This window comes from Plasmopara halstedii, assembly GCF_900000015.1.
Source record: "Plasmopara halstedii genome assembly, contig: Scaffold_1561, whole genome shotgun sequence".
NCBI lineage: Eukaryota > Oomycota > Peronosporomycetes > Peronosporales > Peronosporaceae > Plasmopara > Plasmopara halstedii.
In genome coordinates, this window is record NW_020188473.1 from 801,492 (window position 1) to 825,076 (window position 23,585).

The 23,585-nt window shown below is 44.6% G+C and overlaps 4 protein-coding genes across 4 annotated transcripts; 2 read left to right on the top strand and 2 right to left on the bottom strand.

Moving 5' to 3' along the window:
* Positions 1-7,843: 7,843 nt before the first annotated feature.
* PHALS_01577 (bax inhibitor 1) lies at positions 7,844-9,132 on the top strand (the record flags this gene model as incomplete). The annotated part of the gene is made up of 7 exons (XM_024715994.1): positions 7,844-8,154; positions 8,222-8,271; positions 8,336-8,454; positions 8,519-8,633; positions 8,695-8,699; positions 8,980-8,998; positions 9,119-9,132. The coding sequence occupies 7 exons, from the start codon at positions 7,844-7,846 to the stop codon at positions 9,130-9,132; spliced, it is 633 nt and encodes a 210-aa protein (XP_024581637.1).
* A 42-nt stretch (positions 9,133-9,174) lies between these two features.
* On the top strand, positions 9,175-11,650 carry PHALS_01578 (transitional endoplasmic reticulum atpase; the record flags this gene model as incomplete). Its single annotated transcript, XM_024715995.1, has 2 exons — positions 9,175-9,185; positions 9,250-11,650. 2 exons carry the CDS (start codon positions 9,175-9,177, stop codon positions 11,648-11,650), a joined length of 2,412 nt encoding a protein of 803 aa, XP_024581638.1.
* A 928-nt stretch (positions 11,651-12,578) lies between these two features.
* On the bottom strand, positions 12,579-14,483 carry PHALS_01579 (cmgc rck protein kinase; the record flags this gene model as incomplete). The annotated part of the gene is made up of 5 exons (XM_024715996.1): positions 12,579-12,618; positions 12,691-12,740; positions 12,791-12,795; positions 12,860-13,245; positions 13,315-14,483. 5 exons carry the CDS (start codon positions 14,481-14,483, stop codon positions 12,579-12,581), a joined length of 1,650 nt encoding a protein of 549 aa, XP_024581639.1.
* Positions 14,484-14,703: 220 nt separating this feature from the next.
* PHALS_01580 (trna-dihydrouridine synthase) lies at positions 14,704-16,455 on the bottom strand (the record flags this gene model as incomplete). The annotated part of the gene is made up of 6 exons (XM_024715997.1): positions 14,704-15,648; positions 15,708-15,785; positions 15,850-15,958; positions 16,030-16,168; positions 16,239-16,344; positions 16,405-16,455. 6 exons carry the CDS (start codon positions 16,453-16,455, stop codon positions 14,704-14,706), a joined length of 1,428 nt encoding a protein of 475 aa, XP_024581640.1.
* Between the last annotated feature and the right edge of the window lie 7,130 nt (positions 16,456-23,585).

Consider the following 23,585-nt stretch of genomic DNA (forward strand, 5'->3'; position numbering starts at 1 on the left):
CGAGCTCGAAGATAGCCAGCGCCACACGCTGTTGTACAGTCTGAAGCATGGCGAACGCCATAGCCATCTCTGTCTCTCTTACCCAGAGCAGAAGATTCTCTCCATACTTGTCCTCGAAGGTCTTAGCGCTCATCATAAACAGCCTGGGTCGGGAGGAGTTATCCGTCGTCGACGCCGACATCTTCTGCTCCGGGTGCTCTAGCAGAGCATTTTCGTAGCTCGAAAACTTCTCAAGGCACTCGCGAAACAAGGTGTCGCACGCTCTCTGGGCCAAGCAGATACGTTAGCTTTTCAAGTCCGTGTTTCATGCCCTGTTGCAAATAGAAAAAACTGCTCTGTCAAAGGGTTAGTCTTAACGACTCAGGTGCTGATTGTTTACAAGTGCTACCAAGTGCAGCGGGGCTGCCGTAGCTCTTTTGCTTAGAGGAAGCTTGGTTGAGGTCAGTGGCCTTTGTTCTATATTTAGAATCGGTACGAGTGTAGCGAATCCCAATCCGCTTACTCCAAGAGTATCTAACACCTCACACCAAGGCTAATTAAATCCTCCGTTTAAAATGTAAACTGTATCTCTCGGTTTTATCTACGGCAAAGCCGCCTATATCTAAATCTAAAGGTTTTCCTATTTATATAGTAGAACCTGATTAAATGTATAACTACTGGCTGTTCCAGCCACGTACTGACTTGCTGTTTACACGCCATTGTGTGGTCACACAATATTATGTAATCCACAGCATTTTTAATATACACAATTGTGTGATCACATCATCTTGTGTGACCCCGTTACGGTACACGACACAGCAGTTTTTTAAAGAAGAGGCACTCGTCGCAATTACGCCTCCGCACCACACGAGACTTGAACTACATGCCAGGAGGAAGTGTTTCGACACCGCTCCACGCGTACCGCAACGACGTCCAGTGCGCAGATAATAAGCTGGATCGTCTCGAGGAATTCACGCTGTTGTAGTGCAAACGCAAGAGGCACGTCGACTCTTGTTTAAATCACGCCATGACACCGTTCATTAAATCGTCTGAAGTTTCTCGCGACACATGCGCGAACCTCCTCCACATGAAGGGTTTGGGATTTTGACCGTATAAAAGTGAAACTTGCGCGCTCAGCGATTAGGGAAATCTTCCTACTCTCCATGATGAGTACACCGTGGGTCCTAGAAGCTGGTAAAAGGTTCCTACTGAAGCGTCGTCTCATGCTGGTTTTTGTAAAGTTCAAAGTACGACGCATAAGATCAGGTGACTGCCCATCGCCTCAAGTTTTCGCTGCTTACAGCTCCATTCGGCATCACGAGTCAATTGTAAAAGCAGCCGACCAAGGTTATTGCTCACCACAAAATCAGCCCCACCCATTAGTGAAAAGAGCGCTGCAACAAGCGGTCCAGCCTCGTATTCAAGTAAAGAAGGGCCAAGGAAACGCCAGGCCTTAAGCGGTTTCAGCACCGTGGCTAATTTCGCCTAAGTGAAACCGCAAACACCCACGAGTTTTGCGGCTGGGGTTAACTCTACCCTTTGCCAAGTACTGATATAGGCGTTGGTGTACCCAATCAACCGAACATCAAACATTAAAGTTGACATTGATCAGGGCTAGAGGAGGTTGACCCTCCGATGCGATCCCGGCAGTATGTGCTGTGTGCATAGTTATGCTTAGCTCAAAAAGCCGCGATACCAGAGCAGACGCTTATTCCTGAAACAAGTTTGATGTAAGAAAGTATGGTCAATTGCGCTTCATCCAAACAACGATATCCCTTTCGCCACGTAAGTGTTCCGGGCAGGATGCTCTGGGAGTGGTTGATTATGCCATAGAAGCTATTTAAGATACGAGGGACGTATAGCCGGATGGTGACTCCGCTGTGCAGGCCGCATCGTGGCTATACACAAATCTATCTCCTCACCCGCGGGTGGTCCCCGCAAAGATAAAGACCCTTGTCGTTTAAATAGAGCTTCTGTATTGACTTGAGAAAGTTGCTCAGCCTAGCCACCTACTTGCCCAAGTATAGTATAGACTATGCCAATATGGCATGACCCTTGCCAATCCCTTAAAAAAACTGTCAAATGGTGTCAGGATGCGGTGAAAGAGGTGATTATTAAGATAGCCGCTTTTATTCCCTAATTCTGGCTGTTCCGAACACAGATCTGCTATCCAACTTCAACTGCGACGCTGAAATGTTGCAGTAAGCTGCGCTTTACTCTAAGCAGGTGCTACCGAGCAGGACCACGTGATTGAGTTCAAGTTTCATGAGGGGGGGGATTTCTTGTTCATGACAAGAAGCTTCTTCAATAAAGAATGCCCCATCATGTATATAATGCACCTTATTGGCTCCAAGCCGTTTGTGATCTATTCAGATCATACATCGATGTCACCACATATCTCTCAGATATTGGCAATATAAATATATCCTGCTTTGCTGGGCATGTAGTTGAGGTAAGGTATGAATCGGGTCGGCTTAATGTGGCGACGGACACGCTTTTGCATTGCCCCCCTTAGTAAATATCGCATGTCACAATATAGAGGTCGCCTATTGATACAGCGTTGCCTGCAGTATGCCGATGAGATGTAACATGTGCTGCGTTTCTGACAGATTCGTGGAGCTTCAGAGCTCCGATGTCGCTTTTCAAGCGCGCAGTCGCATGTACCGCTTCGCCATACCCCGAGACTTGCTCCATTTGAGCACTGACCCAAAAGACACTGGTGTATAATGGTACTTCACGATAATCTCATCTCCTCAAGAACAGACTATTTACGGCACGATCCCTTTGGATAACTACATCGGAAGAGCTACTTTGTGAACGCTATGTATTCGTGACCCCACATGCATGGGTGAATGAACATCTATGTGCGCACATGTCATACGTATCAGCATCTCAAGAGCTTGCCTCATGTGGCGGCCTTCATGTCCAGCTGAAAGGCCCGGAAGAATGCTTGCAGTCCATTCGTATGAACTTTCATTTCGTTCTTTCAAAGGACAGGCGCTGTATTACCAGTTTGTAGGTTTTTAGACTGTCTACACATCATCTCCCTGCTGTCACCGAAAATGCAGATCATCTCCTTGCTGCCACCGATAATGTGTTCAGTGAGATTACAATCTGTTCCTACAAAGCGGTTCTCAAGGATGGCTTATCGGTAGCCACGGTATCGGATAAAGATCAATGTTTAAAAGCGCAATTTAGGTAAACAATATTCAAGATGCTCGGCACTAGACTAAATTATTTTACCGCTGACCTTTCTCAGATATATGGTTATACAGATTGCGTGAATCGCGCTGTGAAGAGGATCCTTTCAAGCACTTGGGCGGAGAGACCGCGGCGCTGGAGCGAGTCGCCCCCACTCATTGGACTTGCGATAAACAACACAGTAAATTCCCTTACAGGCTTCAATCCATTTTTCATAAATGTTATTTGAAACGTTGGATGTCTTTAACATAGCTGGCAAGAAAATCTATTTTAGTTGGGAGGGGCTGTCGATCAAAGTCAGTTTAAAACTTCAGCCCGGCTACAGTTTGTAGCATAAGCAGTGATTTTATCTCGATGAGATTGAGCTTAAAAAGCAGGGTTCGCGTCGCTTTGACCGCGAACCAGGAGATACAAGAGCAGCATGCCAATGCCAGAGGCAAGCAAAAAAATGAATATCTTGTGAGAATAGGACTTGTCAAATGCAATCTACATATCTACACATGCAATAATTGTGACCGTTCTGCATCAGACCGTTCAAGGACGTAGCGGAGAATGGATTGAGTTATAATCAGAGTATTCGCAGTAATATAAGAGCGCACACAGTGTTCTCTGTGAGCGTTTTGATTCCATTACACGATTCCACTTTTACGAACCAGTCGGATATGAAGAGCTCTACGTCAGATGAAGCAACGTCTCTACTATCTCCTGTAGCTAAGCTTCCCTTTTCTAAGGCAGCAACGCGGTTCGGTACTGCTAGAGTTAGAAAGTACAATAGTGAGGCTCATTGAACTCGAGAACTGGCTTATCTGAGCTCCGGATGCACATCAAGACTCTTGGAGAGAGTCAATATGCCACCGTTACCGATAAAGTTTACAGAAGCCGGTCACTTGACACAGAACTATCTCTCACCAAACCTGCTCGATGCTTTGCGCGGAAGACGAAATCAATGCTGTCACATAGATCTTTTCATACGACGACTGCCGTGTGACATAATACATTGGTCGGGGAAGCGAGTCATTATTATGCTCAATTCTCTATGTGAGGGTGGTACGCGTGGTGGGTCGCTTGTCAGCAAGTTGAGGTAATTCGTTTAGTGAATGATGAAAAGGGTTTACGATCTTTGAGGATAGCGTTCGGATTTCTCGCACGCGATATGATGCTAAAATTCTCATGGACATATTTATATACTTGCTGGTTGAGGAGATTAGCTCCGTCTCCGGTGTCGATCGTATCATTTTGGAGACATCACCCTCTTGGAAAGCCTCGCACTTATTTGATCGATGTCCGTCCATCGCTATTAAGGCTTCTGCCAAAGGTAATGAAGGGAGGATTACACTTCCTCAGAGACTCTAGGCACTACAATCACGAGTGAATAGTTTTTCTCACTACTTACCTGTGCTCTGCTCGGTGTTTTTATCGCAAGATATCACTGCTTCAGCTGTCCCGTCACATTGCGACGAGGATGATCCATCGTCACCATCTTCGGGGCATGACCATCATACTCGCGACTTACAGTCGTTCTTTAATTTTTTTGGCGCTGGCACGATAGTTGTGCTATCCCGTCGTTCCTACTCTGCACCTGCCTTGGCACAGATGACAACAGCCAGGAACTGATCTTCGATACACTTCGTAGATAACGACATACACATACCCTATCGTCCATCAACCGATATACACTTTAAAACTGCGTTTTACAATCCATTACTTTTGGTCTTATATCAAGACAGCATCTTACTACCGCTTCTGCCTTCCCAGCTTCGCTTGGAGAACTAAACAATATGATCGTTATCAATCTTGGGCAATTTCATGTCCTGCACAAGGGCTATCACAGCCTTGTGCCTGCGCCAAAAGCATTTCTGCTTACTGGCAGATGTAAGATCATGACTCACCAAAGCCCCACCTGAGAAAGTGCTTGACACCTAAACACTTTAGACTTCTAGTCGACCATGTCGCTCGTGGCGATCCAACCAAGCCACCGATGTGGCAAGGCTCCACCTCAAACTTCGCTCGAAAGTTTAGCATAACTCTCAACACTTTAACCAGTTTATGTTAAATAAGAAAGGCCGAATTACAAGAATCCAAATGTATATATTTAGTGTTGGTCTGAAGAAAATTAATTCTGGCCACATGTACTCTTACAATGTAGAGCAACTTAACAGTGTCGGTTCTATGAAAAGCTTTCGGTTTTGGAGTTTTGGACCCGAAAGCACACGCAAACTCAACCTCTTTATGTGTGTAAGCGCAAAATCGAAAGTCAAAGCTTTCTATGTGCAAAGTCCCGTTGCACTTGGTAGCACTTGCAGTCAATCCAACGACCGAATCATGAAGGGACTGCATCCTCTGCGCAAATGGAACATGAAACGCTTTTATACCTGTTTGTCCGACAAATCGACCGACAACCTTGTGTCTATCGTTGGTCACGATGTGACCCGAATTCTGGCGGCCGGATGCTGGAGGCGATAAATGCACGAATATCGTATCCGCATTTGGCATCTTCAATTTCTCCGCGTACTACTGTTTCGACAGCCGCGCGTCGTATTTTGCGAAGCTCCTGAATCTGTCAGGACTGTGCACGACTTCTCAAGACCAGGACGTTAACTCCATAAGCCAAAAAATTGAATATTGAGCTCCCCTCGCTTAGAGCTCTTCTTCTTTATGCATTACCCACGACCTTCATGAGGTATAAAAGTTATGTTCTGTACCAGTTGGCCTTTGATGTTTCTCTGCGAGGGCGTGCCGCCAGCTCTTGCGTAGGAGCACCACCATCAGCTGATAGCAAAGGCTCACACAGGGCGTAGAGTTTCGTACTACTACGGATGAAGTATCTGCGAGTACCGTGGGACTGCTCAGCGGCTAAAATATTTCGCTTTTCCAAGTTAGTATGACTGATGACCGTTCTCTATATTGCGCTCGTAGATCTTCCATTGTCATCACCCTCATTCGGCCTTCATGTGGCCGCATTAAGCCATCGCTTCCCAAAAGGAGTAGAGCTGACGCGGATGATTTTGGTGTGTGTCGCAACAGTTCGGTGACCTTGCATGAAGATGTTAACTGCTACTGCCTCTGAGAAAGAATCAGACAATTGTTGCGGTAATGAAGAATCTTAGTGCGTGGACTTAGTTCGCCAATTCTTGTCTCCCTTGACGGAGGTTGACAGAAATCGAACACGCGACATCTGTCGCCTATGAATGTCATCATACTGAGAACGTCCCATTGCCTTAGATATTGCGCGTTAGAGCGCATTTTCGCGTTTGTGGCATCAAAACATTGACACCACAAGATTTTTTAGTAAAAGTCGGGGTACCAGAATAATACCGATTGTCCTTCGGACTTACAGCAGAGCTTGTATATCGAGTACGATGGTGAGTTTTCTGCTGTCCACCAGCTCAGTGATCCAGTATCACGAACGATATTGGGTTGATAATGCTCCGATAGGATAAATTTGTAGAACACATGGGCTGCTATCCTCACACACTGTATTAACCATACTGTAATAATAGATGATGAAAATATACATTCGAATTTAATGATCGTTAGCGATGCTTACTCCAAGATATGCCGCTCTGAAGTCAGCGCAGTATCGAGTACTTGGTTTCCTGGTCTCCAATCCAAGGGCTGTTTTCGAGCTTAGTCTCTGCGCTCGTTTAAGCTTGATCGACGAGTCAAAATCATGTTTTGTGACGGTGCTACACTTATCCCGTTGCAAGACGATAGATCTACAAGATCGTGTGCTGCGCGATATATCGCTGCGGTACAAAAGTGGATAGCGCCCGGCTTGGGCCGAGCAAGGTGTATAGTAGAAAAAAGTGCCTACAGCCGAAAAGATGACGGCACAGCTATTCCCGTATGTTGGTATGCAATCGTCACCGCAGTTAGAGCTGGAGATTTGGCTGAAATTGCTTACGTAGTACACTGGCACAAGACCAACTCAGGAGTGTTTCAAGCTGCTAAATGAGCTATTTTTCAATTTTTAAGTAATTTGATAGAAGTGTTTCTTATCGGCGGCGAACAGCCGATGTTCAAGATTGAGCAAGAAGCGGAGAGCTTCTGGCCGAAAAGTAGTAAGCGTGTCTTGTGGCAAAAAGCTTCAGGAAAATATTACTGTGATACCTCATCTGTATTTCGGGTCTATACGTTGCGCGTCGACTGAATCAGCCGTTAGGTATTGACCCGTAACTTGCATGAGGCGAGTGCGTAATGCTTATTGACTAGCATGGATACAAACATTGCTCCATAAACTAACCGCGTCATGCGCACTTTCTACTCGCACGCTGCGTCGCTACAGCTGCACTAGTTGCTTTTCCGCTGCCAATTGTCAATACGGTCTTCTAATTTGAATTCTTGCAATAGTTTAGACAAATAGTGCGGCCTGAAAGACAAACTTGCTTCTTGAACCTAGCGGGAGCTCACATAGCTGGCTTAAATCGATCTGTTTTAGAGCAGCTTATCTGCTGGTGCTTAGGGCGATGAATGCTTTGACAGGTGCTACTGAAGTTGACCTTTGGGAAAAGTTCCTGTTTGAAATGCAAATTACTGCGAATTTTGTAAAATTCACATGATGGACTGTTTTTCTCAACAAAATTATTATAATCGAAAACGAACACACAGACTGAGAAATATGTTTGGGGTGACTATGCCGCCGCAGTGGAGAATGTCGACGATAATGAAGACCAGCGGCATCACTGAAGACGTTCAGCAACACTTGATGCGCGTGTACGCGACGCTAGCAGCTTGTGTAATGTCAGCAATGATTAGTTCGGCTGTTACTTTGGCGTTTGGCCCAGAGCGAATTACACTCATGAGCTCGTCAATTATGACAACCATTGGATCTATCTGGCTCTATGTGGAACCTCAGCAGAACTTTTACAAACGGTTCTGTATTCTCATCGCAATATCGGCATCTGTGGGCCTCACTGTGTCCACTCTCGTGGCTGTGGCGATTGAACTGAATCCCAGCATTCTGGTCTCGGCCCTGTAAGACTTTAAATAACAATGACTTATCAAAGATCGAGGCTAATGATATTTGACTCTATGCCTGCAGTATGCTCACGACGCTAGTATTTTTGTGCTTTACGGGAAGTGCGCTGCTTGGTGCGAGAAGATGCAAAATCAGGTATTGGATTAGAAATTAACATTTTTTGCTTTTTTGCTGTAGCAACTCGTCGCGCCTACTTGTACCTAGGCGGAACCCTGAGCTCAGCACTGTCGGTGCTACTCCTTACAAACCTGTTTTCAATCTTCAAATACTCGTCGTTTCTATTTCACGTGAACTTGGTACACATGATCGATGAAAACACTACAACCGCTGACTTCTTGCTAACTTGATTTGCTGTGGCAGTACGGTGGACTTTTTGTATTCTGCGGTTATGTGGTGTATGACACGCAGTTGATCATCGAGAAGGCCAGTTTCGGAGACAAGGATGTACTTGCACACACGCTTAGTCTATTCATGGGTGCGTGCGTTTTCTATTTTGGCGAGGCTATGAATGTCTTGACATTATATGTGCCTTGTAGACCTGGTATCCATTTTTGTCCGTGTTCTTGTTGCACTGATAAAAAGCAACAAAGGCGGCAGACCGTCCCGAAACAACCGCCGCGATTGAGTGCAACGTACCGAATGCATATTTCTTGATAAGTTTTCTTTGAATATAGTAAAACAGAGGTAAATATTGACCTTTTAATGTATGTACTACGCTCTGAACAATCATTCGAATCTTCTCGAGCATTAATATATCATGTGTACCACACGAAACAAGAGGTATCTTCTTTAAGAAGAAATTCCTCCCCATTTCCAAATAGGGACACGCGAAGCTTCGAGGTGAGTAGCATTTAGTGTGGCGGTCATATCTTGAGTTTGCATCGATTTTTAAAGGAAGAAAGATGCAATCTTTGACTTTTATGAAATGAAGCTGAGGATTTTCTATTTCTTGTCGTGCAGATCTGCGTTTTTAAATAATAGAAGCTAGCTATCGAAAGTGAAGAAACGTTTGGAGAATGAGCGACAAGTAGGTTCTTTTAATGAAAATGAGAGTGCGATTATTTCTTAAGGTCCTGTGTATGCTGGTATAGAAAGGAAGATTTCAAGGCTGGTATCATGGATCGTAAACGGTCACCAAACCGATTGGTGGTAGATGAGGCAACAAACGATGACAATTCGGTGATCGCCTTAAGTATGTCCAAGATGGAAGAGCTTCAGCTTTTTCGAGGTGACACCGTGCTTATTAAGGGTAAAAAGGGTCACGACACGGTCTGCGTCGTTTTGCAGGATGAGACTGTGGATGATAATAACGTCCGCATGAACAAAGTAGTTCGCAAGAATTTGCGTGTGCGGCTTGGTGACGTTGTGGGGATTCACACGTGTGGTGATGTACCATACGGCAAGCGTATCCATGTGTTGCCTATCGATGATACGATCGAAGGTGTAACTGGCAATTTATTCGATGTATACTTGAAACCATATTTTGTGGAGGCATATCGTCCAGTTAAAAAAGGCGATCTCTTTTTAGTACGTCAGGCGATGCATCCAGTTGAATTCAAAGTGGTGGAGACAGAGCCTGCTCCATATTGTATTGTCGCACCTGACACAATTATTCATTGTGAGGGGGAACCTGTACGTCGTGAGGATGAGGAAAAAATGAACGAAGTCGGATATGACGATATAGGTGGATGCCGTCGCCAAATGGCTCAAATTCGAGAAATGATTGAACTACCGCTTCGTCATCCTCAATTGTTCAAGACATTAGGCGTAAAGCCTCCACGTGGTGTGCTATTGTATGGCCCACCCGGATCGGGTAAGACACTGATAGCTCGGGCAGTGGCTAATGAAACTGGCGCATTTTTCTTTTTAATTAATGGTCCAGAGATTATGTCAAAAATGGCGGGGGAGTCAGAGAGCAATTTACGAAAAGCTTTTGAAGAGGCAGAAAAAAATGCTCCAGCAATTATTTTCATTGATGAGATTGACTCGATTGCACCGAAACGTGAAAAGACAAATGGTGAAGTTGAGCGACGTATTGTGTCGCAATTGTTGACTCTTATGGACGGTCTTAAGCAACGCGCTAGTGTAGTTGTGATTGGTGCAACCAACCGCCCAAATAGTATGGACCCTGCCTTGCGTCGCTTTGGTCGTTTTGACCGAGAGATTGACATTGGCGTCCCCGATGAAAATGGTCGTCTCGAAATTTTCCGTATTCACACACGAAACATGAAGCTGGACGATGATGTGGATCCGGAAATGATTGCTCGTGACACTCAAGGATTTGTGGGTGCTGATATGGCTGCTTTATGCACTGAAGCCGCACTGCAGTGCATTCGTGAGAAGATGGATGTGATTGATATTGAGGACGAATCGATTGATGCTGAGATTTTGGATGCTATGTCTGTGACCCAAGCTCACTTTAAGTACGCTCTTGGCGTGTCGAACCCTTCGTCGCTGCGTGAGACAACTGTAGAGGTACCTACTGTCACGTGGAAGGACATTGGTGGCCTTGAGAGCGTCAAGCGCGAGCTACTTGAGCTGGTGCAGTACCCTGTGGAGCACCCTGAAAAGTTTGAGAAGTACGGTCTTAGTCCTTCAAAAGGTGTTCTCTTTTATGGGCCACCTGGTTGTGGTAAAACTCTGCTGGCTAAGGCTGTGGCTAATGAGTGTCAGGCCAATTTTATCTCCATTAAAGGTCCTGAACTTCTGACAATGTGGTTTGGTGAATCTGAAGCAAATGTACGCGAAGTTTTTGACAAAGCACGTGGTGCTGCTCCTTGTGTTTTGTTCTTTGATGAACTTGACTCTATTGCTCAGCAACGTGGCAGTAGCGCAGGTGATGCGGGTGGCGCCGGTGACCGTGTTATGAACCAGCTTTTAACGGAAATGGATGGCATGGGTGCTAAAAAGAATGTTTTTATCATTGGTGCGACGAACCGTCCCGACATTATTGATCCCGCCCTTATGCGTCCTGGCCGCCTGGACCAGCTTATCTTTATTCCAATGCCCGACTTTGACTCGCGTTTGAGCATATTGCGTTCCGTTTTGCGCAAAAGTCCTGTGTCTAAAGAGGTTGATTTAAATTTCTTAGCCCAGCAAACGGACAAGTTCTCGGGTGCCGATTTGACCGAAATTTGTCAACGCGCTGCGAAGCTGGCGATTCGTGAAAGTATTGCTCGTGATATGGAGCGTGAACGCCTTCGTGCCGAGGCTGGTGATGAGATGGAGGATATTGAGGAGGAAGACCCAGTGCCTGAGATTACGCCACGTCACTTTGAGGAAGCTGTGCGCAATGCGCGCCGCTCCGTTAGCGATCGTGATTTGGCTCAATACTCGACTTTTGCACAGACATTGCAGCAGGCGCGTTCGCATGTGACTGCAGGAGGATCCTCGCTGGCCAATTTTTCATTCCCAGGCCGGAATGTCAATGCTGGCACAGCTGGCGGTGCTGCTGAGGCTGCCGATGAGGATGAGGAAGATCTTTACAGCTAAGTAATCAGTTTTCTGAGACGGCGTTATGCTGCAAGTACCATTTGCGGATTCGTCGATTTATCAGGGAAAGTGATATCTTTTCTTAATACACCATTTACATCTGTGTAAGTCGTCTTTATAAGCATCTTACTAGTTAGCCACCAATTTGAGCATAATGAAAATTGTTGTATAGTTTCGGTAAGTAGTTTATTAATAAAAACTTTTTTCTGTTGCTGCTTAATAAATAAGTGAATTGTAGTTTCAAAGTGGTATCTTCTAATCAATATTGTGGACTTTCAGACAAAATTTATTCAAAGGTTGACTTTTCGAAAGAAATCTAGAAGAAATAGTATATGAGGAGAAAAAATTCCAATTTCAAGATATTGACGACAAATTCACAAAGTAAGAAATAATTTAAGTTTAATGTTCACGATAATCATATGTGGACTTAAGCATTGTTTCGGAGCGTCTGAGGAATTACTCGCTTGCACTAATTCTAGACAATACGGAAAGGAGAGTACAACCTCGTCAGCGATTGACTTTTTTGCCTAAACTTTTAACGCGACCAGCGCTGCAAACATATTTGACCTTCATCAGCCAAGTCGTATGAATCGAACAACTCGAACGCCTATTTTCATATTCTCCATTTTGTTTAGCGTATATATCGTGTTCATGCCGTACTGGCAACGATATGTACTCGTCGAAACTTGGAGGGCTTCACGAAGATCGCATGATGTGGCTTTGAGTTATCAAATTTGATGAACTTGTTCGGCTTGTAGCAGCGAGGCAAAAAGAAAGCATTACGCCGCTTGATTCCGATTCTCCGCATAAATGTAGATGTTCTGTTGACAATAAATCTGGTGGCAATCGTAACCGAATTCGGGATTGCGACACTACCTTTCTATTGCGGATGACAACGTCCAAAAGACTAATCTCTCCAATATATAAGCTATTCTTGACGTAAGCCAACTTGCGATACCAAATAATGTCTACTAATCAACACTGCATATCAATCGATGCTTGACAGAAGATACTCTAAAGCTAGAATGACTAGTTTGCACCGTTCTTCGCTGGTACACATCCGCAAAATACAGCCAGAAGTCATGCCAGCCTTTACATAATCACAATTGTCTTGTTTTAACATCATTTGCGCCGTAATACAATGCCTGCAACCATTCATTCATGCGCTTATTAAACAAAATCAATCTTTTATCAAAGGCTTTCTCCTACCTGAGGCGTCCACACAAGCTCCAGAGATACCCGCAATTTTTCTAGGTCGTGCAGATGACATTCCCTTCTTATGCAATTTGCTAATCGCCTTTTTTCGGGCCTTGACATCGTGATGCGTAGAACTCGTTAGATCGCTTCCGTTTAGAAGTCCAACTTTTAATGCTTTCGAGGGTCCACCGTGATAATTAGTCCCTCCACCTCCACTGCCTTCACCAGCTTTATTGATACCACTGTTTTTGCCATATATGTATTTGCTAGTTTTGCTTGTAGTAACGCTGCTAGCCACTGCTTTGCCACTCACCAAGTTGTTAATGGGCGGTAATTCATCATCACTTACTACGCTTGCAGTCTCCTTTGACTCTAACGTAGCCTGCTGGCCGTTTGATCTACATCACAAGGGCAAATTTAGCGTTATTTTAAATTCTCTCTTGCAATTGCAGCACGATACGACTCACCCAATCTGAATTGACGGAAGTGGCGATTTCGCGTCAATGTTGTCCTTTCCTTTGCGTCGTTTGTGGGCTATTGAGATCCCAAGTGGAGGTTGTTGCTGATTCTGACCTACAATATGCTGTTGAGGCTGTGTTCGTAACGTTGCATCTTCAAGTTCTCGAATTTCTCGAAAGTATTCATGGCGCAACGCCTCTCGTGCATTCATACGTTTACTTGGGTCGTATACCAGCATTTTGTGCATTAGGTCGATGGCCGCGGGAGATGCATGAGGAATAAGTTTGGCAATACTAGTTCCATCTTCTCTTCCAAAGTTAAAGTCAACATGGGCAGCTCCTTTGCGCTTGAAGATTTCAAGGATATCTATGGGCGGAGTACCTAAAATTTTGTGTATACGATGAATTTGATCGAGTTCGTTAGAGCCCGGAAATAGCGGATACAACGATGTGATCTCAAAGAAAACACAACCGGCACCCCACATATCCATTTCCGGTCCATAATAGCCATCAGTGAGCAAGCACTCGGGTGCACGGTACCACCGCGTTGAAATGTATTCGGTATACGGCTGCTTGGAGTAAATACCGCGACAGGACCCAAAATCGGCTAGTTTCAGCTTGCTACTATCCTCAACCAATATATTTTCCGGTTTGATGTCACGATGAAAAATGCCTTTGTTATGCATGTGGTCGAGTGATTTAACAAGTTGGTACATTAGCGATTGCACAAGCTCGGGTTTTAAGTAATGTCGTCGACCACGAATCATTTCGTATAGGTTGGCGTCCATCAGCTCAAAGACTAAAGCTAGACGACCCGAAGGTTGGTCGTACAACACTTCCTCTAGCTTAACAATGTGCTGGTGTGGTGACAATCGCCGCAGTGCTTGAATTTCGCGAAGGTTGTTTACCTGATCAATACTTTCAAAGTGATTCTTCATACACTTGATGGCATGAAACTTGCTGTCCTTAACATTCTGAGCCTTTAAAACTTCGGAGAATGTGCCTTCGCCTTTTTTGGCCACTAATCGATACTTTCGCATGGTGAGTTTTGAACGATGTTGTGAATTTGCTTCAAGTGTCTTTGAATTACAACAACGACGACGCCGTTGTAAAGTCTGAAAGCTCAAGTCACTTTGAAATAGGTTTAATAACAGCGGTAATGTTTTTATAAATAACATGTCCAAGACGAAGCGTTTCAATCAGCAAGACTGTTGCAGAACAGCAAATTGTTTTACATTGGCAGTAAGACATGTGAAACGAAGCCGTAAATTAATGCATTAAGCGAACAGGAGTTTTCGTTTCATGTGTGTTGTAACTTCTTTGTAAGCAAGTTCACACAAGCGTATCTCCGCAAAAATTCGATTTAGGTAAATGCATGAAACATAATTGAGATCTCGTCTATGCTATTGTAACAGAGTCCTCAAGTTTACTGCGTTTGAAATCACGCTTGCTTTCTTCTTCGCATTGTCGAAATTCCATTCCGCCACTGTCAGTGTTGCTCGATTGAGTTGCGTCACTTGTCGGAAGGTTTTGCTCCAGCTGCGTTTTCGCATATACCTTTGAAAAGGTGGCGGAAGCTTGACGACTCAACACTTTTTTGTGCTTTCGACCTTTCAAGTGCAATTTGACGTCCTGCTCACTAAGCAGCTGCTTTTTACAGGCCACGCAGTAAAGTTCAGGTTTGCTCATGAGATTGTCATGAAACTCAATATCTTTCGAGTCATTGCCGTGATGATTTTCCGTTGGCGGCGATATGGCTGAATTTCGGAGAATCTGGTCCTGTAAATTTTCCTTCTCTTTCACTGCAGCCGCTTTGACACGAAACTGATCCTGACACTGGAGATAGCAATTTTGCAAATCCCACAGCGAGTACATTTGCAAGGGATTCTTTGTCGCAGCCAGTTCAGAAACAGTCACAACACGGGCATTCTTTCCATACCCATAATTGTTTTCGCTGGCGTATGCGTCTGCGTGCGAATTTGGAATCATTCGCATCACGTTGTATTTGGTGTTTTGAAATACATTGTCTACCTCTGCAGCGGCCATCAGATACTCGCGCACTACTTGATCAACAGGCAACCGGCCATTTTCTCGAAATATAGACGCGTTTGCTAATGCTCCGCGAGCAATGAGGAAAGAAGATACGCCGGAAATTGCTCGAAGCTTTTTCATATCTTCATACGCAAAGACATCGCCGTTTGCAAGCACTGGAACAGATAACGCCGATACAATGGGCGCCAACCTATCCCAGCTCGCCTTGTCACGAGGGCGTTCGTGAACCTGGCGCATGTGCACACCAATCGCGCAAGCTCCTGCATGTTCTAAGCGTTTCGCAAGATCGATCTGCCAAAATGTTTGATATAAAGGACGCTTTCATAAAATCATACTAAAACATTTCGAACCGTGTCTTGAGTTTCTGAAAGAAGACGAATTTTACATGACACTGGGATATTTAGATTTCGCCGCAGGCTTTTCATAATCTATACAGGATATACACAAGCTCATCAGCTAAATGACAATTTTTATGCTCAATCATTTGCCTACATCACAAGCCACTTCTGGTTTCTTTAAAAGGGCTGCTCCCATTCCTCCTTGAATTGAAAAGTGTTTAGGACAGCCCATGTTTATATCCACAGCCACTACGTCACGTGCTCTACAAGTGGTAAACAATCAATATAACGACGGTATTTTCGACAACAGCTTGCGGTTGATGCAATAACTCACACCATCTCCGCCGCCTTCAGCGCTAATACTGCATCAGCTGTTCCAATCTGGAAAACTATTTTTTTGGACTCTTCCGAACATGTGCGGAATACTACCGAGTCACCGTTGCGACTCACAAAATCCACTGCATTGACGACCTCTTTTTATTTGATATAGACGACAACTCATAGTCAATATGACGGAAAACTTCAGTTAGTAGCCAACAATACCATTCGGCACACGAATAGACGAAATGATGCGCTTATCAATGATCTCTTCGCCGTAAACAAGGTCAGCGCCATAGCGTAGCGACAGCAGTCGCAACGGTAAAGTTCCCTTTTCAAGTCGTATGGGTTATAAAGCTTGTGTGGCAAAAATTCATGCAATGGCACATACCGAGCGGACCATCGGCGATAGGCATACTTTGTTTTCATAAAGCTCTGACATTATGGAATTAGTACGAAAAGGTAATATTTTTGTGCATATTTGAAGAATTTACTTTTTTAAATGTTGAATACGTCAAATAGTACTAATAAGGAGTCCAAGATATAATAATGCTCGAATATAAAGCGTAGTAGTGTAATCTAGCCTTCAGATTTGGTATATTTTTAGTTAATACAATACGGCACAACTTTACACTTGGTGAGATTTATAAGTACCGAGATTATATTTGATATATTTTGTGTTGGTTAAATTAGCATTAAATCTAAATAAAAATACTCTTGGAATAACGCAAACGCTACGAGTCAAAGCTTTCTCTGTGCAAAGTGCACGGCAATCCCGTTGCACTTGGTAGCTCTTATTGTCGATCCAACGATCGAGTCGTGAAAGAACTGTACTCTCTGCCTAGCTGAAAAAGCTGATGTCGATCGTGGGTCCAGAACAATGGCGGTTACAGGGCAGGAGCAGAAATTGCTCGCCGCACCTGTGCGAACCAGGTGAGGCACATTCAGAAGCATCCCAGCTGGGGATCGAGTGTGCAAAACAGATGGCTTCCACTTTGACTCCACTGATTTTGTAGCGCCATGCCTTTGACGGCCGAGACGGAGAAATAACTTCATTTGGATAATAGAAGTCACGATGAGCATATATTGTTGCTGAAGATGCGCCCCGTCGCGCAGACTAGTGCTACCAAGGAAGCAGCCGCTAACCGGTAGATATCGACATCACCGGTGTGCACAGGCTGATTGCGCAAGTTGGGGTTAACCAAGTATCCAGTGAAGATTTAGCAAAGAGGCCATCCACAAGCGCATAAATGTACATAATTCCAGTAGAAATATTTACTTTACATTTTGCCATTCGGTGCTCAGGTGCCTTTTTGTCATATATTCGGTCTTGCTCGAATGGAGTGACAGCGCGTCGCGCTTTCGATCTTCGGGCTAAGAATTCGTTTGCAAGAATGGGCTCTAACGTGAAATACCTAAGTAAGAGAAGCATTTCCAACGCGGAATGACTTGTAGAAACAGATGTTGCCGGTGGTCGCACCACCCTATCGGGTGCAATCGATGCTCTTGTTCAACCTTGATGGGAGGCGATAAGTGGCAAATAACTTCCAAAACTTAAAGATTCTATCACCGCAATGGTATCAGAGACTTCATATGGCGATCGTAACAAATGTCATTTATAAATAGAGTCTCCAGGAGGGTGCGGATCGCACCAAGATCTTCCATGTCTATTCTACCGCTTTTGAGAAGCGGTGAGTATCGCATATAATGTATAGTAAACTTTCGCGCCGTGAGGGGCTTGTAGGGGTGAGTTTTAATCATGCCAATGAGATGCTGAGCAACTCCGCGGTACTTGCAGATGTTTCGATCTACCGTAAGTAAAACATCTGCAGCTTGCTTGCCTCTTTGCTCTCGGCCAACAGGTAAGAATAGTCGGGCTTCCATGCAAGGAGATACGACGAACTACTTGCGAAAAAACGTCGAATATATATAGACGCACAGGGCGGCTAACTGTGAAGGAAACGGATTTCGCGTAGGTTGTGGTGAATATTATTTAGCCGTAAAAGGAGCGACTTTCTCTAATTGAGGAGGGCTCATAGCCCATAAGTGGTGATTGTTGGTATCAACGAACCCCGGTTTTGTGAAACCGCGGAAAGCTCTGACAGATGCAGGAGCGACGCATAGTTACGTACGACGCACGACTACCAACAACAATCGGCAAACAGCAGTGGTAACAAAGAAACCAACATGTGTACGACGTTTGTACGTCCTGCGAAGGAGACGCGGGTAAAACTGTCAAAGGTTATGTAAAACTTTCAGGTGGAGTTTAAATACTTTGACAGCGTCAACTGTTGTTTGATTCTGAATCTGGTCTCACGGTACAATCTTATTTTAGGTATGGTATGACAGAATCGCCCCAGCCAAGGAAGACCGGAAGTCGAAATAGTTTAGGTGCCACCAATTTCTCTCCTGAAAACAGAAGCTTCTTTGATGCAGTCCCAAAGCTGCAATAAGTTCTATGCAAGACAAGTAGCAATGGCATTGCCAGGCGCTTTGAGCAAGCTGGGAAGGTAGAAGTGGCAGTATTCCGCGGTCAGAATGAGACAGAAAGGATCAATTGTATATCGCGGAATGTGTATCAGTGAGAATAAAATGCTTACAGTACGTCGTGGCACCTGAAGTGTATCGCTGACGAGACAGTGGAGTTAAAGAGCGACCGTAAGTCATGAGTAAAATGGTCGTACCCTGATAACAAGAGGAGTCTTACCACAATAATTGGCAAACATAAAACTTAAGCGCATACGTTTGAGGAACACTCCCGGGTGGTCGATGTGGTGTTCCACATCCGACCTCCCATGCTCTCCACGACTTGGACGGATAAATCGACGAATTAGGTCTGTGTATAACTGCGATGTGGTCTGCACAGCTGCGTCGCCAGTAGATTAATGACGCGGGTTTAAAAGACATATAACCAACCGCTCAAGGTTAGAAAGAACCTGCAAAATGTCTAAAGATCAATGTTCGCTCTTCGCACTCTGCGCTCTGCAAGTATCCTGAAGAAAAGATTTTTCCTCAATGGAGACAGAGCTCGCCTTCCCTCCACGTACAGCCATTAACCCCACCAATTTGAAAGTACTTTCATACCCCCAATTTTAACTATTGCAGTTCTATAATAATAATATATTTACAACCTTAAGACCACCCCAGTCACTACATTCACGAGTGAGTACGTTTTATCGCCACTTACTTTTAAGCTCCTCTGCCCTGCGTGATGAGCTATTCAGTCGGGAGGGCGGAATTAGCAGTACACTTTTAAACAAGTGCGTCTTCGGTGCCACCAAATCCTTTTTTGAGCTTCTTCAATGAGAAAGAGGAGGTCTCGCGAAGACTAAGGCCGCCGTGGATTGGCCAATATCTTTGTTCCGAAAAACTTCAGAAGGTCGAGCGTCCAAAGCTTTTCAGAAAATAGCTTTTAAGATTAAATACCGTACCGTTCGTCGCAGAAGACGTTAGGAATTGGATTGGCTTGGCCAACTACGGGTACAAACACGGAGCCTAATATGCCCACATGTAGAAACGTCAGAAGTCTTCTTACAGACATGTAGAATGGTGTTGAGTTGGAGCAGAAATGGTGTCCTTGGGGTTGTGAGTAAATTCTAATACTTGCCCAATGCTAGATCTTCCGAACCTAAACCGGCAATTTCTAGTCGTTTTAATGCTTTACATTTGCGATGGACTCGCTTTACCTGACAAGATGTCAAATGAGCATGAGCGCAAAATTGCGCTTGAGTATGACGAGAAATAAAAAAAAGGATTTTCCTGACACGGCGCTACATGCGATCAGTAATATCTCGTACGTTCAAATTGCAACTGCTTGGCTCAGGAACCTTCAATGACTGATACAGATCATGCATCATTATTCAGAGCGGCATCATCACCGCATCACTCATAGAGAGTAGAAAGATGAGTATCATTTTTATCTGAAAGCCAATGGTATAAGCCAGGTCGTCTTAACGTAAAGGTGGATGTGCTTTTGCGTTGCCCAGTCTATGACATTTTGCATGTCACAATAGTAACGTCGCCAATTGACGAAGCATCACTTGCAGCGAACGGATCAAATTCAATGTGCGTTGCTTTTCTGGAAGCACTAGATAGCAAGAGAATTGAGAGCACAGATGTCGCTCCATCGAAGCAACGCTTTATTTAAACGAAAGTTTACACGCTCGAATTAATAATTCCAATTGTACTTACTCAGTCAGTAACTACACAATGCAATACAACAAGCTATTGTCTCAAATTTGCACGCTCCAGTAACTACTCCGAATCTGTTTACTCAGAAAAAAATGCTGCATCACAACGCGCTGTTGCACGCAAAACTGCTAAACCTTATCTCAGAGATTATTGAATTACAGCACTCGCCTACATGACATGATGTATCACGATAAGCCTAGCCCCTCAAGTACAGAATGCTTACTACACAAGCCACATGATACCCCATTGAAAGAGTAAAGGCATACTGCTCGCCGAGCGCTATGTATTTGCGGCTCAAAACATCTTTGAGTGTCTAAGCACAACGTGCGCAGGTGTTAAACGTGTCGATAAAAAACCCCTCATCGCATACGACGGTACCTGAGGTTCGCCTGCCGATTCTGACGGAGTGATTGCAGTCCATTGGTACGGAGCTTTTCTCAGTCTTCAAAACCCATTTGATCTATCGGTATGTGGTATTTGCGGACCCTCTGAGTAAGACGACTCATCTCGCATGCTGTAAGTGAAAGTGTGACCGGTAAGGTACCATCAGCGGTTCGTTGACGAAGTAATTCACCAACATGGTTTGCCGATAGCAATTATGTCGAATAGAGATCTGCGCTTTACAGCGAAGTTTTGGCAAACAAGATTCAAGGTGATCGGTACCAGATCGGATATGTCAACCGTGGACCATCTGCACGCTTGGTCAGACCGAACGCGTAAGTAATTTTATGAAGATATTTGCGCGGCACTGATGAGAGTTGTTCAATGCATTGATGTTGCGCTAAATAAAGCAGTGATGCCACTACTTCCATATATCATGAGCGGTTGAATGAACATCCTTGTGTCTTTGACAACGCCACGAAGCGACCCCAGTCTTATTGCGGTAGAAACTTGTGATTAAATCCGACTTGCTGATACCATCATTCCAACTACATTTCGTTGAAAAACTGATTATATTTCAATCAAATTGAGCGCGATGCCCGGGATGTACGACGCTATGACTGAAAACCAAGGCATACAAAGCAACACCTTATATTCATTGATATGCGGAATACACAAAAACCAGTTGTGAAGGAACAGATGTGATTAGATCAGATTACCTACCAACACATGCGCGTATGCGATAAACATTTTTTTACGTGGTCACACTACATCGGACTATCCACGGTCGTAGCGAAAAAGGAACAGAATTATACGATAAAGAGTGTAGGCGCATCTAGTTTTATATGTGGGTAAGGTGAAGCCATTCTGCTGTAACGAGTTAGTTCGGCTCTGTTGCAGACGGATTAACGTCTCTGCTATTCCATGTTGCTGAGCTATATCTGCTCTGAAGCAACGATACTGCTCTGAATTGCTGAGGTGTCTCAAGCCAGGCAGTGCAATAATGAAGCTTTAAGATCGTATACAAGGTCTCGATCATCTCAGTTTCGAATGCACGCCTTGACTCTCAACGTGCCGCTGTAATCGAGGTCAATCTCAAAAGGGTCAGTCTCGATCGAAGAAGCGAGAAGTAGCCCACTTACATATAGAAGGTTGGCGGGCTTGAAGGTACACCAGGGTCGTTGGCGATCGAAAAGGTTTATTTTCGTCTTTAAACCTCATGAGAGTTTAAAGCTCCACTCTGGCAAGATGTCCTTGTGCTGTAACCACTTACAATCTGGCGCACCCGTGGCCTCCATCTCACATATATTACCGGCATGGTCTTCCGAGCAGCTCCCTTCTCACCAATGGGTGAAGACTTAATGTTGATTTTATTCCCTTGTCGGTAGTTTTCACAGCTGTCTCATGAAGAAGAGATGAGCTGTAATCAGCTGGAACTTGAGGTAATGTGTTTCACCTCGCCATCCGCGTCGTGCTTTATGACTTTCAATGTTAAACTCGAGACGACGCGCTAGGCGGCCATCTGCTCCACCGAAGCTACCTTAAGATACCTTATGTTCAGTAAAGCGGCGTGTTTTTCTCACCATATTCGCAAACCACGGCGAGTTTTTTGTAGCTGCTAGTACCCATGGTGTATTCCTCCAGGAGGGCACAGGCATCCTCTCTCGCTGCTGCTCAAAATGAAGGTAGTACTCCTGGTTCGTTATGACCTGCTGAAAAAGAGCTTGCGGAGAAATTCCTCGCGCTTATTTCACTTTACAAACGGGCAGAGGACCTTCACGCATACGTATGAAGGTGATCCACACAATCGTGTGTAGTGGCTTTTGAATTGGTAAATCATGGCCATGGAGTGATTTGGGTACGAGTCGATGTGACTCTTGTGATTACAGGAGGCTACTAGCCTGGCAGTAACGAGCTGGACAGCGTTGTAAGATCTACGGTGGGGTACCGAAGCACTTACTCCTATTGAAATCGTCACTCAGTCCGAGACTTATGAAATAGGGAGGCTAAGCACAAGTGGTGTCTCATCCTTGGGAGCTTGCATTTTGTGTATTGCCAATTGAGGGCGGACTTCTCTTACTGGAAAAACCTCGAAATTCACACCGAAAACTCCTATCAGCCCGTCAATTGCGAAGACCGGGCTTCAAGCAGAGCTTGTAAAGCGATCAGGCTTGTTGCACAGGAGTGGATTCTCGTTGCAAGTATACTCAGAAAAGACGGCCGGTAAGATAACAGAGTGAGGCAGAACTATAGGCTCAGTAGTTGCTCGAGGAGCGGCCACTTTTGCATTGTGTCTTGAAAAAGAAATTTAAATGTAAGCCCTAGTATGGTCCACTACCTAATTTGGGAGAGATCATGGACGCAAGTTTTGGAATCTCAGCGAGATTTTAGAGAGGCCGATAATGTGCACGTACTGTCGTCTTGTGCCTAAACCTTACACATTATATACAACTGCATTATGAACAATACGGAACAGTTGTACGAGATTTACATCGTAGTTGCATATGTAAGCGGGTCTTGGTATTTATGGCAGTGGTTTTACATCGACAAGGAGGATTTCTTACCAAAATAAAAATCCTTTTTATAAGATATTATTACGAGTTTGTTTACTTTAACTTCAGTAGTTTAATTCTAAATGCATGACTTGTTAAGATAGCAGAGTGGCGTAACGGTATCAGCTACCTTAGAAGGCCCGGTTTAGCTTCTTGTGTGAGCCAAAAAACCAGCCAATGTTTGTTTTTTAACGGAGACCTTTCGAATCAAAGCTTCGTCGGGGCAAAGTGCACGGCAGCTCCGTTGAGAATTTCTTTTTCACCACGTTAAGTCACAACTACAGTCGGCAACGTTTGATCCAGCTTGATCGCCTTACTATACCTCAATCTCTGCTCATACCTCGTTTGACGCTTGAGCTATATACCTTTCAGTATGACTGCGCCGCCATTCTGCCTATACTCGACCGCGCGACTTATATTGTTGCATCTATCCTGAAATCGTGTGCAA